This window comes from Polypterus senegalus, chromosome 16, assembly GCF_016835505.1.
Source record: "Polypterus senegalus isolate Bchr_013 chromosome 16, ASM1683550v1, whole genome shotgun sequence".
Classification (NCBI taxonomy): Eukaryota; Metazoa; Chordata; class Cladistia; order Polypteriformes; family Polypteridae; genus Polypterus; species Polypterus senegalus.
The window spans coordinates 30,515,923-30,532,555 of record NC_053169.1 but is presented as its reverse complement, the minus strand read 5'-3'; the positions used below and the strand labels follow the sequence as shown (position 1 = coordinate 30,532,555).

The 16,633-nt window shown below is 38.8% G+C and overlaps 1 protein-coding gene across 1 annotated transcript in view; it reads left to right on the top strand.

Annotated features, from left to right (window-relative positions):
- opn3 (opsin 3) overlaps positions 1-16,633 on the top strand; it is a 48,933-nt gene that overhangs the window by 22,732 nt on the left and 9,568 nt on the right. Inside the window, exon 2 of the mRNA XM_039738895.1 lies at positions 5,252-5,571. Coding sequence (XP_039594829.1) covers positions 5,252-5,571 — 320 coding nt within the window. The remainder of the gene's footprint in view (positions 1-5,251; positions 5,572-16,633) is intronic.

Sequence of the window (16,633 nt, the reverse complement as noted above, 5' to 3'; positions counted from 1 at the left end):
AAAGTGCTATAGTGTGTGGTATTAAATAACATTTACGGATATATTTGTGCTATTCTGACATACAGATTACATTTATGAGGTTTATTTTTCATTTAGATTGCATTTGATTCAGCTTAATTTTATTAGTCTTGATTTTCATTTTTAGGCTGACATGTCACTTGACTGTGTTAACCACACTTCTAAGATCATGGAAATGACATTATATATTTGCAATGGTTTTACTATGCGTTTTCCTTTGCTGGGTACCATTTTATTGAAGCAGGCCCTGGTTCACGGTCTGTTTTATGGTTATGCCTTTGACATCTGAGTTACGTTATACCATTTCAATCTTAGTTGTCTGTTTAGTTTTGATCTCTCGATTTTGACCCTTTGCTATTTCTGACTACGGCTTTGTGTAATGAGGCATCTTGCAGTCTTATTGATTCTCACAATAATCTTTAGACACTCCAAGTGTCTCTCAACATGGTGAGAAATCAGCATCTATAAAGGCAAGCAGAGAGAGGTGTCAGAGCGGATGTTTCTTTTGTTCAGTTTGCTCTTCATGTTTTGTTTGTCCTTTGCTAATACCTCTCTCATACTTTTGCTTTTAGATTTTTGCCATCAGGGTCCTATCCAACTGTTATGAGTAATGTTTACACAATGTGTAGGTTTATATACATACAGAATCTTTAAGCTAAGTATAATATGTGTCAGCACCAGTCACACAAGGAGTCCCTCCAGGCTCTGTCCTCAACCCTCTGCTGTCCTGTATCTACATGTTTACTCTTGGCCATTTTATTTGTAGCTTTGGACAGGATTATCATTTTTATACAGATTATACTCTGATCTATTTCAGTGTTAAATAAGGCTGAAAAGGGTCACTTCACAACTCAACACTAACTTTCAGTGTGAGAGTTCTTTTTATCCCGTCCTGGGTGGTACATCCAGTGTACAGGCAAAGTATGTGCATTAGTGTTTGTCGGAGGCTGCAGTCCTGGAGGTAAAAGAGGGGGCAGCACCCTCTCCTGGTTGGAGGAGCTATCACCTGCTTTGTAGCCCTGCAGCTGCTCCCTACTCATAAATCTCTGATAAACTATACATTTACAAATTTTAAACTTTACATATAAATTGTGTATATTTGTATGTATTGCGCATCAAAACACAAGCAGTCAGGAAGAGTGTTTGCCACTTTTAATGCAAGTGATGTCCTAAGGACAATGGAAAGAAAGAACAGCAAAATGGTAGCAGTTTCCACATTGTAATGCCTCCAGGTCACAGTGGCCCATATTCTTTAAAAACAGTTTCCAGAATGAATGCCAGCTTCTGGTCAGCAGGTGTCTTAAATATTCAGAAGAGGCAGGGCATGTGACAATCCAGTGAAAATAATGTTACAGGTCTTCTAGGGTATCCTGCACCACTCTAGCAACAGAAACAGAGGACATGTCAGTGACCATGGCACATCTGTATTCTTCCTTCTGTGTTTAGCTTCTCCAAAGCCCATGAACATTCTTCAGGCTGGCATGTGTTAGAGTATACAGTATATTGTAAGGTGTTTTTGTTTTTCTGCAGATCTCTTAGTATTATGCTTTGTATTATGGTAACATGTTGTTTTCCAAAATTTTCTAGCTGTTGTCTCTATAATTAGTGGAAATGCAGTTTAAGACAGACAGACAGACAGACAGACAGATAGATAGATAGATAGATAGATAGATAGATAGATAGATAGATAGATAGATAGATAGATAGATAGATGTTTTCATAAAAAATAGGATTTTAATGCCTCCAAATGTCAATTATTAAAAGGCAATGACAAATTGAGAAAAATACCCTATTCTAACAAAATGTATACAATTCTATTTTAATTTTCTTTTTATCAATCTGTATTGAAATAATTATTCTTAATTAATAGCTTTCAATTAGGTGTATGATAAGACACAACGTGGAATATTTTGCACTTACTGCATACTGTCAGCAGTAGACAGATATAGAGACATCATAGCTTCAGAGTATTCATTGTTAATTACAAGGCCCGTGAGACATCATAAGAGCTAAAAGTGTTCCCTTGTATACCGTAATAAAAGCCTAGACAGAAGAGACCCCCAGAGGTAATTTAACTAGTTGTGAATAGAGACACTATAGGAGCCCTGGGATCTTTATAACTATTACTTTGAAAGTGAAGTACACCAGGGACATACTGACTCTATCATGAGAGCAATTTATTTCTCTGGTGAGTTTTGTCTCAAAGGACTGTTTGAAAACATTATTCATCAAAAGCAAAACTACCAACCAATATACAATATCATTCAAAAATAAAAAAAATAAATCACAATCATATGTCAAAGACAAGAAGTTTAATTGTCAAATTCCAGAATGAAAAGAATCCTCTACAAAAATAAATAAATAAAAATATTAGCTTAATGTAAAATTACCAGCAGATCTTGGCCAATTCATACATGAGCATAATTAGTATAATATTAAAAGTATAATGACAATCATGAGCTTTAATTAATATGTAGATAAAAAAGGAACCTGGCAAAAATGGATCTTCTTGTTACAGCATCTTATCCATCTATTCTGCACCCTGTCTCTCTTCAGCTTGGCTCATTATGGCTAACATCTGCCAGGTCCGTGCACAGCCTTGGGTTGGTGATCAAAGACCAGCTGTTCTTCATTGATCATGTCACAACAGTGTATTGGTCTTGCAGATTAACTGTATCCAACATTTGCAAGATCAGACCGTATCTGACAGAGTATGCAGCACAATTATTGGTCCAGTCTTTGGTCTTGTCACCTGTGAACTACTACAACTATCTGCTGGCGAGAGGATCAGGATGTGTTACCAAGCTGTTGCAGATGATTCAGTATGCTGCGGCATGTCTTGCATTCAAGCAGCCAAGACGGGCACATGTCACATCCTCTCTTCAGATCACTACATTGGCTCCTTATAATATCACACATTAAGTTCAAATCCTTGATGCTTGCCTACATAGCAGTCAATGAGTCAGCATCTATAAATACAGAGGCACCCGCAAGGTTCTTCTCAACCATCCACACTTGTGATAAATGGCAACTAGTAATGACTTCTTTACGTGGTATCAAATTTCAATCCAGATGCTTTTCTTGTGTAGCTCCTACCTGGTGGAATGAGCTGTTCACCTCCATTAAAAATTCTGACAATCTCAAATATTGTTTAGTGAATTTCTGTCCTAAATGATGTAATTAATCTGTTAGGTTCTTGTAACCTAGGAAGTGTAACTCGCTAGTATTTTGTTCTGAGCTGCTTATGTGTGGTGATCAATTTTGTAACCTTGTCCTGCAACTTCCAGGCTGAAGTTTACTTGATTATGTTGACCTCTTTTGTAAGTTACATCACATGAAAGTGCCTGCTAAGAAAATAAATCTGAGTGTAATGTAGATCCCTGGGAGCATTGTAACTCTCACTGACTTTGAAAGTCATATAAATTGTACAATAAAAGTACCTGATCCCATGACCTTAATAACTGCCGTACTGACTGAGCTGTACAGAGCCACCTGGGCATGATAACATAACACATTTGTGAAAGAGGAAATCATTATTTACTAAAAAAAGATTAAAACGTAACCAAAGGTCTCGTCTATTTTCTCTGAATATACATTTTATACTGAAGAAGAAAAATGACAGTGAAAGAGGGCCTACTTGATTATTTACTCTATTTCAATCTGTGAGACACCGATTTCTGCCTTGTGTCTGATATTACATTGATAGCCTCTGACCCCCCGCACCCAAACTCAATAGTGGAATTAAGCACATTCAGACAATGAAGTAACAAGTAAATATAACATTAGTTCAGGGTGAGCCAAAACGAAGTACCACATTTCTCAAGGTCATTGCATGAAGTAGAGGCAGCTGAGTAGGTTGGGGTGGGGGTCCTTTGATAGGCGATCCCTTGTAATTTTCAGTTGGCAACATGCCTTGATCCGGTGTGTACCATGTTTTCGCTCTCGAATCGTTCTTCAAAAACAATGAATCCATCATCACTTTGCCTTGCACTTTCCGGACACACTTCAGCATTCCTCCTAACAGTAATGTCCCAAATTGGAAAACTATTCTTCAGTTGGTGGCTAAACTTAGACAGAAGGGTACAACATTGAACAGAAAATCTCCAGACTGTACGAATGCCTGAAAACATCCAAGCTGTAATGTCGTCAATTTTGCAGTCTCGTAGATGTTCAGGACACAAGCATGCTTCTGCCTTAGGCATTTCCAATACGTCTTTGAGGAGGATTTTGCATGAGATCCTTAATTTCCATCCGTACAAAATGATGGTAGTGCAGGAACTCAGGAGAGCCGTAGAGAGTTCTGCGCGAACATTCGACAAACCGTTCATCAAGATGTCATCGTCATGTGCAGCAACAAGGCACAATTACATTTGAATTGTTGCATAAATAAGCAAAACTTTCTCTATTGGGCTGAAACTAGCACTCATGAACTTCATCAGAGAACCCTGCATTTGGCATTGCAGGCCCTTACGTTTTTGAGAAGTGGGTAGGAACGGTCACCATCACTTCAGAACGTTACAATGAAATGCTAGAGAACTTTTTGCAGCCCCAAATGGAAGAAATGAATGTGGTGGATGCCTGGTCCCAACAGAATGGAGCAAAAACTCATATGGCGCGGAGATCCATGCAAGTTTAATGTGAGATGTTTCCAAGGAAGCTGCTGTCATTGTGTGGAGATGTTGGGAGGCCTTCACATTCGCCTGATCTCACGTCGTACGATTTCTTCTTGTGGGTCTATCTCAAGTCGAAGGTATACACACACCAACCTCAAAACCTTGAAGCTCTCAAGGACGCTATTCGCCACGAAATCGCCGCTATTCCCCTTGAAATGGCCAAACGAGTCATGTGAGCATTCAGAAATTTGTCTTGAAGAGTGTATCGCTAATGATGGCCACCATCTTTAAGACATCATTTTTAAAACACAGTGAAAAAAATCTATTTTGTATACCCTTTCTTGTGTCGTAATGAAATTTGTTTTATCTTGTAGCGTTTTTGTGGAATAAACGTTTGAAATGTGGTACTTCTTTTTGTCTCACCCTGTATAATCATATGATTTTATAATCTTAGTGATTCCCTGCATAATAGTAAAATGGTGGACATTTGTAACTCATATCACCAGGATTCCATTTCAAGCCTGGATGGACTGATGTTCTTTAGGAATTTTGTATTTAAAAAAATTTTACATTTTTTATGCATGAACAACCCTTATGTCTTTATTGTTCTTTGTTTTCAGGAATTGTGTCCATCATGACCCTCACTGTGTTGGCCTATGAACGCTACATCAGAGTTGTTCATGCGAAGGTGATAGACTTTTCATGGTCTTGGAGGGCTATTACCTACATTTGGCTTTATTCTTTAGCCTGGACTGGTGCCCCTCTCATCGGCTGGAACAAGTATACACTGGAGAAGCATAGACTAGGTTGTTCTGTGGACTGGGAATCCAAAGACGCCAATGATGCTTCATTTATTTTCTTTTTCTTTCTGGGCTGTTTTTTTGTGCCTGTCGGAGTGATGGCCTATTGTTATGGACATATTCTATACACCATACGAATGGTAAGCATGTTGCTTTTGTTTTGTACTTTTTTCATATAATATGTTGAAATGTTCACTGTATTGTTAATTTCATTAGGGAACCATTACTTGATTTTGAACCATACCAGGAGCAAACTAAAAATGTCTTGTCAGGTGCTGTTTCCCTGGAGCATCCTTTTTAAGTCTTTCAGTACAAAAACAGCCAAGGTTAGAAAATCTTATCACTTAAAGGAATTTGCTGAACTCCAGCCTGCACTACATTGTAGAATATCCTTTGATAGTACATGACAACTCTAAGAAGCTGAATTCCATTTTAAGGCTAAGTAATGAATATTTCCTACATTCCAAAATGTGACCTCTAATTTAAATAATGGCTAGAACCTGGTTCAGTATAAATGAGGTTGGCTGTTTGTATTCCTAAGAATGGTCCAGTATTTCATTTGCTACTCACCTGGGTCCAGTAATACTGGAATGGGCTCAGACTCCCCACAATCTTATACTGGATAGAGCAAATTCAGACACTGGATGAATATTATAATTCTGTTAATCAGTGAGAATAGAAAATGATAAGGGCTAGGTGACCAGCTAGGTACCCCATTTAATCAAAGGAATGAAATAAAATGAAAAAGGCTTTAAGATAAGATGGAAGTCTCACATTCCAAGATGGTTTCCATTATGAAGTGCATCCAGTGCCTTTATCCTTGGCATTAACATTGAACGTCTCTTGGACTTGGAATTCTATGTTACAACAGTTAAGCCCAAGGGTCTCTTGGGTTAAGATGTTATCATCTGACATGTAGTGTTGCTGTCTTCTTTTGGATTAAATAATATCATACTGAAAACAAATCATGCATATTTTTATGCATTTTGCCACTGTATCGTAACTCATCAGTATTCATGAATGAGGCAGAGCCTTCAATCCAAGCACACAATGGCGAGTAAACAATAGACTGTAAAGCAAGTTTTTGAACAAACTAACCATTAGTTGAATCAAGCATAGTGATGGCAAAGTGAATTGCTCATCAGACGTTGACAGGAATTGTGAAGCTGATGTATACAGCACTGTACAACTAAATCCATGTGACATTTGTGGGTAAATTCTGTCACATGAAGCTTCAACGTGGTGCAAGTATGTGCGTGGCAAAAAGATAAAATGATTACAAACAAGTTGAAGGACAAGAAAGATGTTAATCTTCTAAGTACTGTTGTCAGTGCATTAACCGTCCTGTCGATTTTAGTGTCAGGGGGAAGGTGGAAGCCACTCTGCCTTGCACTGTGGTAGTCTACAATAACAAAAGGGGCACATTGATCGCTCAGAACAGGCACTGACATTCTACCCACTCTTTTGCAAGCAACTGAAAAAAGTGTGCAAAGAAACACGCTTCTACTGTCCCGACTGCAACATTGGGGTTAGTTGAGATCATGCAATGGTAGCACATTGCCACACCCACCACACAATGAACCACTTAGATTGGGACCCAAGTGCAGTCACCTCCTCACCATACTGGAACAGAGTGATGTTTTTGACAGGGGCTAGAGTGCCAATCCTGCCACCAGTCCCCAAGATTTCCCTGTAAGTTGGAGGACCTGCTTACAGCACTGGATGCAGATTAATGTCATACCCAGGATAAAGCAGTTGCAGGTTAAGGGCCATGCTCAAAGTCCCAACAGAATAGAGTTTAGCATTTAAGGGATTTGAACCAGCTACCTTCCAATTGCTGGTGCAGATCCCTAACCTCAGAGCCACCACTCCGGGGAGCCCTTTAGTGTTTGTTTCAAAGTGTATCACATCAGTACAGAAGAAGACACTAGAAATACCTTTCCTACTTTATTGATGCAGAGATGTACATGTTTATGTTACACATAATAACATTTTTTTGTTGTTGAATATAAATTCGTGTTTTTATTGTTTTTCTAGGGATAAACATAACGTTAAGGAGTTTACTTAGTTTTCAGGGAGGAAAAGGCAGAACATCCAGGGCTTATACAGGAAGTGACGTCACAGCTGTAATCGGTTTTCTGTTTTGCAAGGGAAGAGTGTAGAGGTGGTTAGCGATTGCTTTTGCCCTGGCACTGCGGGTGGTTGCCATACGTTGATATCTCCAACTAAATGTTCTCCAATATATAGATGTCTCAGATAAGTCCATTCATTTAATCTTTTACAAGAAATATGCTGTATAGAGAAAAAAATATTTTTCGAAGGTCAGACATTCCATCCCTCTATTCATGTTATGAATAAACATTACAGTTGTACAGAACCAACTGGTATTTTGGGAACCAATGCTGACTGGGTAAGCAGTCCTTCACATAAAATACTCCAGCACACAAACACTTGCATCTCAGGTTGACCATTAACATAATCGGCATATTTTTAGATATATAAGTGGAAAAATTGAGAAAAACCCAGGTGGACATGCAGAGAATATGCAACCTTCACACCGAAAGTGACGAGTCTGGGATTTCAACTCTGCGTTCTTTAGATGTAAAGTAACAGCAGTAACCATTGTGCTGGCATTGCTCCCCAGTGTCAACATCTGGCTGAATGTAGTTTTCATCAAGATGGAACTTTTGGCCATTTACAATTAAGTATGAATTATTGATCGGCGGATTAGGCTGACTAGTTGAAAATCAATATTAACTGCTTCCTCGGCTAATTTTGGATTGATTTTTGTCAAGATAGAATAATGACATAGCATTTCATGCTGTTTCAGCCATTCTGATTGAAGCGGACTTAATGCCAGGTTTGGGGAGCCTTCCGTGTCCAGTTTCTATGTACAATATATTTTTCTTTTTCCTACACACATCACACTTGCCATTTCTGTGACAACTTTTTCAAGTGCAATGTGTTCATCCAGAATGTATTTTGGTTTCATTGGGTGCAGCAATGCACTGTATCAGCGTGTGCTCCTAACCTCTATGTTGGCGATCATTGAGGTGAAGTTGAGCAGAACATTTGCAATAAATGGATGTGTTCCAGTGCACATACTATTCAAGTAAGCTCAATTATGCTTGGGATCTTTATTGCAATCAATTTTTTAACAAGATCCTAGGCTCTGTAGACTGTTTATGTTCTCTCTATGTCTGCATGTATTGTTTGCTTGTTATGGTGGTTTTCCTTTCACATCCCAACGATGTGCGTTTAAAGCTCATCTCACTTTACACAATTTCTAGTAAGAGGAGATGACAAATTTGACAAAAGCAGTTGCTGATCTCATTGCCTGAGTGTGTAATATATTTTGTCTAGAAATCCCAGGATATCATACAGTTTCGACGTATCGTGAGCTTGCCCTTTTTCTGTCAGCCAAAAATGTGCTACCTGATGCAGCCAGTGCCAGCACAAAGGCTTTACAGGTATGGTGAATTCAGCTACTGTTTCTGGACTTTATTATATTTTTTCCATTCTGTCATGATTCATAAAACATGCAACATTGACCAACAAGTCTCTCTTATGTTTGTCAGGTCTAAAACACCCTCCTTCCATATTCTTTGTTATCTGTATTCTATGACTAAGACTTTTTGTCACTGACTGTTTGGACTCACTGGCAGGGTATGTCAAACTGCATTATTGATTCCGGCTCATAAGATTACGTAAATGAAGTCTGCACATTTAATGTGATATGGCCTCCAGGGTTAATCTGTCCATGTGTGTGCATGCATGAGTGTACCCTGTGATGGACCAGATGTCCCCACTCGAGTTTTGTTTTGTATGAAGTGCCTCTGGCCCTTATGACCTTCAAATGGATTAAGTAGGTCAGATAAGGAACAAAAAATATGTTGTAGGGTGATTTTTATTAATCTTACAGGCACAACTGAATGTGTGATCTTGAGCAGATCTTGTTTATAACCAAAATACGGCCACAGTAATATTGTTACAATTCAGTATTTGTTCAACTTTTCTTATAACTGGATAATTTATCCGTCCATCCACCCATTAATTTTTTTTAAATCTGCTTTATCTACGTTTAGTGTTGCTGGGGCTGTCATGTGTTAATCTCCTTCAGTGTTTCCCTGGGAATGAGTCTAAATAGTCTCTGGAACAGAGACCAAAAAAGACAAAATGTGTTGTGCCGCTTGAGGGACTCTGTGACTGTTCATTCTGCCAGGCAGCATGTTGAGTCATCCACTCAGGTTACGGTAACGCTTACAATTACGCATGCGAAGATCTTCAAAGGGGGATATCCCCACTGGGGTTTGCTGTAGCTGTTCTTCAAATGACTTTGCTAAGAAACAACAGCTGATTGACAGCCTGTCAGTAACATCTTTAAAAACAAAAATAGAAGGGTGCTCTTTTAGGATTGCAAATGCCATTCTTGTCTAGAGAAAGGTGCTGCCTTTGAGATTCCAGGCTTTTAAAAGTATTTAAAATATCAGTATCACATCGGATTGATGAAATGCATTGTGTTATGGATCTTGACAGCTTTCAGAATGGAAGTGTTCATGTCAAGTTAAGAGAATCGCTGCAGCTGCTTTTAGGTTGTACTTAAACAAAGGACACTGTTGGTGAATTTAAAACAAATACAGTGTCAATAAAAAGTATTACCCCCCTGGAAGTTTTCATATTTTATTATTATACAATATTGAATCACAGTGCACGTAATGTGTTTTTTTACATTGATCAACAGAAAAAGACTCTTTAATGTCAAAGTGAAAACAGATCAAGTGGTCTGAATTAATAACAAACATAAAATACAAAATACCATATATGCTCGTGTTTAAGTTCTCCCATGGATAAGTCGGGGCTTGATTTTACAGTATAATTTCCGGTATTTTATAATGTCGGTCATATAAGTCGAATGCGGAAAACTCACGCTATTGGTCAAAGAGATTCTGATATGCTAACGCCCACCTGAGAGAGTAACCACGGAGCACACGGCCTTTTTTTTCTGTGTGGGTGTGGCAATGCACTGTATCAGCGTGTGCTCCTAACCTCTCTCTCTATTGTGCCTACGTGACCACACGGTAATACCCAAACTATTCCGAAGCAACGTTTGCACTGATTTGTGTTTTTTGTATTTCACACCCTCATACACCTTTATCGCAAGAGCATCCCTTATCTACAATGGACAGTTCAATCAGAAAAAAATATGAAGCTGGTTTTAAGTAAAAAGTTATTGAAATGGTGTAAGAAATTGGTAACTGCGCTGCTGCAACAAAATTCAATGTGTCTGAGAAACTGATGCAAGATTGGAGGAAGCAAGAAGATATAAAAAAAAAATTATTTTTGAATGGGTGTATAAGTCGGGGTCTGATTTTATGATCGATATTTCAGATTTCAAGACCTGACTTATACGCGAGTATATACGGTAATTGATCTCATAAGTCTTCACCTCCTTTAATATCACATTCCTAAGTCATCACTGGTGCAGCCACTTGGATTTAGAAGTCAAGGGGGGAGTTTAAAGGAGATCATTTGTGTGGAGTTTCATTTCATTGTTATATAAATGCACCTTATCTGGAAGGTCCAGCTTATGGTGAGTCAGTGTGGTGGGCAAATAGTGAAGACAAAAGGACACTTCAAGAAACTCCATGCAAAGGTGACTGTTCAGCACAAGTTGGTGGATGGAGACAAGACAATATCCAAGTGACTGAATATTCCTTGGACTCCAGGTAAATCAATCATTAAGAAATGGAAAGAGTGTGACACAGCTATAAATCTGCCTAGACCAAACCGTCCACAAAATTTAGTGACCGGTGAAGAAGAAGACAAGTTCAGGAGGCCATCAAGAGATCTATGAAGGAGTTTCAATGTAAAGTGGAAGAGGTTGGAGAGACTGTGCAAACAACAATTGTTTCCCAAGTGCTTCACCAGTCGCAGCTTTACTAAAGAGTGTCAAAGAGAAGGCCAGTATTTAAAAAATATATAACATCTTGGCTAGAATTTGCCAGACGGCACATGGGAAACCTGGAAGTCAGCTTGAATAAGGTTCTCTGCTCTGAGGAGTCTAAAATAAAACGTTTTGTCCTTCAGAATAATACCAGGCTACATTACTCATTACTAAAAATGTACCATCCCTAACATTAGGCATGTAGGTGGCAGCATCAGGCTGTGGGGATGCTTTTCTGCAGTAGACCTAGCAATGATTGTGAAGATAAAATGAATGCAATAATATACAAGAACATTCTAGAGGGGAACCTGATGCAGTCCGCAAGAAACCTGCGCCTTGGGAGATGTTCTGTTTTGCTTTCCAACAAGACAACAACCCCAACCCGAAAGCCAAAGGTACATAGAAATGGCTTAAAAACAATTTTGACGTCCTAGAGTGGCCAAGTCAGAGTCCAAATTTAAACCAATTGAGAATTTGTGGCTGGACTTGGAAAAAAAAAATGTTGTTTACTCACAATCTGTGGAAGAATAATTTTAGGGTAACATAGCTTTCATCTTAAAGAAATAGCATTAACGGTTAATGAATGTTGGAAACCTTTGCAGGCACATCAGGAAACCAGATAAAGGACAAGTGAACAAAAAAAATGTACTGAAAGATGACTAAGAGATGATTTAAGAAATCAGCAGATGTCCTGTAAAACAACCAGAATGGACAGTTGTTATATGCAGCAATTTCAAGGATTGTGGCTCAACTCAAAGGTATAAGAAGAACCAAAATATAATATAATAGACTTTTATTTTATGTAAGTCATTTGAGTGTAAACCAACTAACCAGCCAGAGTCAATGTATGCATTGATTGACACTGTATGTAAATTCAATAGTTTAGAAAATGAACCTCGATTCTTTGTTTCTCTGACCATTCTGACCATGCTGTATCAGACTGCTTTACATGAATGCTCCCTCTAAAGTATTTTGCCAAGGAGTAATTAAAAGATACAATGAATAGCTTTTCTCCTGCCTGATTACTCATTTGTCTTGTTAGAGGACGTTTCTTTCTTTAATAAGATATTACATTTCTTCCACAAATCCCCATGGAACCTGACAGAACCTGAGCAGTTCTATAACATAAAAGGGCAGTGTGCAGATGAACAAAGTGGCTACAGACCTCAGCACACAGACTCACGGCTGTCATGCCTTGCAGAGGTCCATCTATTAAATACTGACCTGACTGGGGTGAATGCATGTGCGGCCTATTAATTTGTTTTTTATATTTGTAATTAGTTGAGACCACTTTGCAGAGATCCGTTTTCACTTTGACATTTAAGAGTCAATCTCAAAAAGGCCAAATTAAGTCTTCTGTGATTCAATGTTGTTTAACAATAAAATGGTGAAAACTTCCAAGGGGTGAATACTCCTTATAGGCACCATAGCATCACAGGGGTGGTTACTCAATAAAAGGAAGTGTGGTTGATACATTTTAATGAGATAAGCCCCAAAGAGGATGTAGTTATAGTATTTAGGCCAGGGAAAACATACATTTCTCAGTAGGTGCAGGAGCTGGTGGCCATTATGCCTATTAAAAGTGTACTGCTAAGCTATGATCTTGATATGACGGCCCTTGCATTCAAATCATACTACTTTCCCTTCTCTAATTTCTTATTGTGAATTCCACTGCCCTTTTTTGACTTTCATGTCTAATTGCTGGATTTGCCACACACCTTTTTTGACATTTTTTTGTTTTCTTTAAAGTGGCACAATGTCTGATGAATTTGGTTAAATTTTAATTGATAGTTTGTAATCATACAGTGGTGTGAAAAACTATTTGCCCCCTTCCTGATTTCTTATTCTTTTGCATGTTTGTCACACAAAATGTTTCTGATCATCAAACACATTTAACCATTAGTCAAATATAACACAAGTAAACACAAAATGCAGTTTTTAAATGATGGTTTTTATTATTTAGGGAGAAAAAAAATCCAAACCTACATGGCCCTGTGTGAAAAAGTAATTGCCCCCTTGTTCAAAAATAACCTAACTGTGGTGTATCACACCTGAGTTCAATTTCCTTAGCCACCCACAGGCCTGATTACTGCCACACCTGTTTCAATCAAGAAATCACTTCAATAGGAGCTGCCTGACACAGAGAAGTAGACCAAAAGTACCTCAAAAGCTAGACATCATGCCAAGATCCAAAGAAATTCAGGAACAAATGAGAACAGAAGTAATTGAGATCTATCAGTCTGGTAAAGGTTATAAAGCCATTTCTAAAGCTTTGGGACTCCAGCGAACCACAGTGAGAGCCATTATCCACAAATGGCAAAAACATGGAACAGTGGTGAACCTTCCCAGGAGTGGCCGGCCGACCAAAATTACCTCAAGAGCGCAGAGACGACTCATCCGAGAGGTCACAAAAGACCCCAGGACAACGTCTAAAGAACTGCAGGCCTCACTTGCCTCAATTAAGGTCAGTGTTCACGACTCCACCATAAGAAAGAGACTGGGCAAAAACGGCCTGCATGGCAGATTTCCAAGACGCAAACCACTGTTAAGCAAGAAGAACATTAGGGCTCGTCTCAATTTTGCTAAGAAACATCTCAATGATTGCCAAGACTTTTGGGAAAATACCTTGTGGACTGATGAGACAAAAGTTGAACTTTTTGGAAGGCAAATGTCCCGTTACATCTGGCGTAAAAGGAACACAGAATTTCAGAAAAAGAACATCATACCAACAGTAAAATATGGTGGTGGTAGTGTGATGGTCTGGGGTTGTTTTGCTGCTTCAGGACCTGGAAGGCTTGCTATGATAGATGGAACCATGAATTCTACTGTCTACCAAAAAATCCTGAAGGAGAATGTCCGGCCATCTGTTCGTCAACTCAAGCTGAAGCGATCTTGGGTGCTGCAACAGGACAATGACCCAAAACACACCAGCAAATCCACCTCTGAATGGCTGAAGAAAAACAAAATGAAGACTTTGGAGTGGCCTAGTCAAAGTCCTGACCTGAATCCAATTGAGATGCTATGGCATGACCTTAAAAAGGCGGTTCATGATAGAAAACCCTCAAATAAAGCTGAATTACAACAATTCTGCAAAGATGAGTAGGCCAAAATTTCTCCAGAGCACTGTAAAAGACTCATTGCAAGTTATCGCAAACGCTTGATTGCAGTTATTGCTGCTAAGGGTGGCCCAACCAGTTATTAGGTTCAGGGGGCAATTACTTTTTCACACAGGGCCATGTAGGTTTAGATTTTTTCTCCTAAATAATAAAATCATCATTTAGAAACTGCATTTTGTGTTTACTTGTGTTATATTTGACTAATGATTAAATGTGTTTGATGATTAGAAACATTTTGTGTGACAAACATGCAAAAGAATAAGAAATCAGGAAGGGGGCAAATAGTTTCTCACACCACTGTATATTGGCCCTTCACTTGTTTGAATTCATCTGGAATGTTTTCCTTTTGTCTGATTTTTATGTCTCAATGTAGGATTCTTCTTAGGATAAGTTTCTTGCCAGCCTTCATCTTTATCAATTCTACTTTTCATTCTCATTTCTTCCTTGATCCACTATCTTTCATATGAACTGCCTCAACATGGTTAGAAATACATATTTACCAGTAACAGCACACTGCACGATAACATTCAGAGAATACAACTTGACTTGATCATTCATTGTCTTCATCCTCTTTCTCTGTACGTTTAGTATTCGTTTGCTCAGAGGTTGTTGCGCTTGCTGCTTCCTGAGCAGTTCTTCTTTTCTCCACCCTAGTGGCCCGCTCCTTCTCTTCTTTTGTTGGCTTCTTTTCGCTTTAAAACTGATTAAGTCAGTGTTTGTGCTGCAATTACTTAGTACGTTTTCCTTAATTTTACACTTAAGCTGGCACTTAAGTCGTCAATCTGCCTCAAGAATGATTTAAGATATGAAGAGCTACGGGAAGTGATGGCGAAAGTGGTAGGGATGAGAATGGCACGCGTACGCCTCATGGCCACCCTGATGGCTGCTGCCGAGAGTTGATTCTGTAATAAAATCAAATAAAAATAAAAAGAGGAATAACCTTGGAAGTCAATCATCACCCCGAAAGCATTTTGTAGACGTCACGTACTATACTCAGCAAAAAAAGAAAGGTCCCCTTTTCAGGACTGTGTATTTCAACAATAATGTTTTAAAAATCCAAATAACTTTACAGATCTTCATTTTAAAAGGTTTAAACAATGTTTTCCATGCATGTTCAATTAACCATAATTAATTAATTAACATGTACCTGTGGAATGGTCGTTAAGACCTTAACAGCTTATAGAAAGTAGGCATTTAAGGTCACAGTTCTAAAAACGCAGGACACTAAAGAGACTTGTCTACCGACTGTGAAAAACACCCAAAGAAAGATGCCCAGGGTCCCTGCTCATCTGCGTGAACGTGCATTAGGCATGCTGCAGGGAGGCATGAGGACTGCTGATGTGGCTAGGGCAATAAATTGCCATGTCCGCACTGTGAGACGCCTAAGACAGCGCTACAGGGAGACAGGAAGGACAGCTGATCATCCTCGCAGTGGAAGATCCCGGATCTCAATCTCATTGAGCACATCTGGGACCTGTTGGATCGCAGGGTGAGGGCTAGGGCCATTCCCCCCAGAAATGTCCAGGAACTTGCAGGTGCCTTGGTGGAAGAGTGTGGTAACATCTCACAGCAAGAACTGACAAATCTGGTCCAGTCCATGAGGAGGAGATGCACTGCAGTACTTCAAGCAGCTGGTGGCCACACCAGATACTGACTGGTACTTTTGATTTTGAGCCTCCCTTCATTCAGGGACACATTGTGAAACATTTTTAGTTTATGTCTTATGGTGTTGACTCTTTTAGTGTTCATACAAATATTTACACATTAAGTTTACTGAAAGTAAAAACAGTTGAAAGTCAGAGGACGTTTTTTTTTTTGCTGAGTATATATGTGTACCAAATTTCAGGTCAATAGGTCAAATGGTTTGTGAGCTACAGGTAACTTAAAATCCTGGACAGACAAATGGACAGCCACAGTAGTGTATTATATAAGAAGATTTTAACTGCTAAGAGAGCTTTATTTTTTACTTCCATGTAAATGGTAGCTTGCTGATGGGTTCAAACATTTTCTATTGAGTTAAGATTCTTATTCTATGGTGTTCAAAATGTCATGAAAAGTTGATTTTAGCGTGGTGTCTGTTTGCGTTTGTGGAAAATCAAAATTGATTTATTATAATACATTTTCCTTGGACAATTAATGATT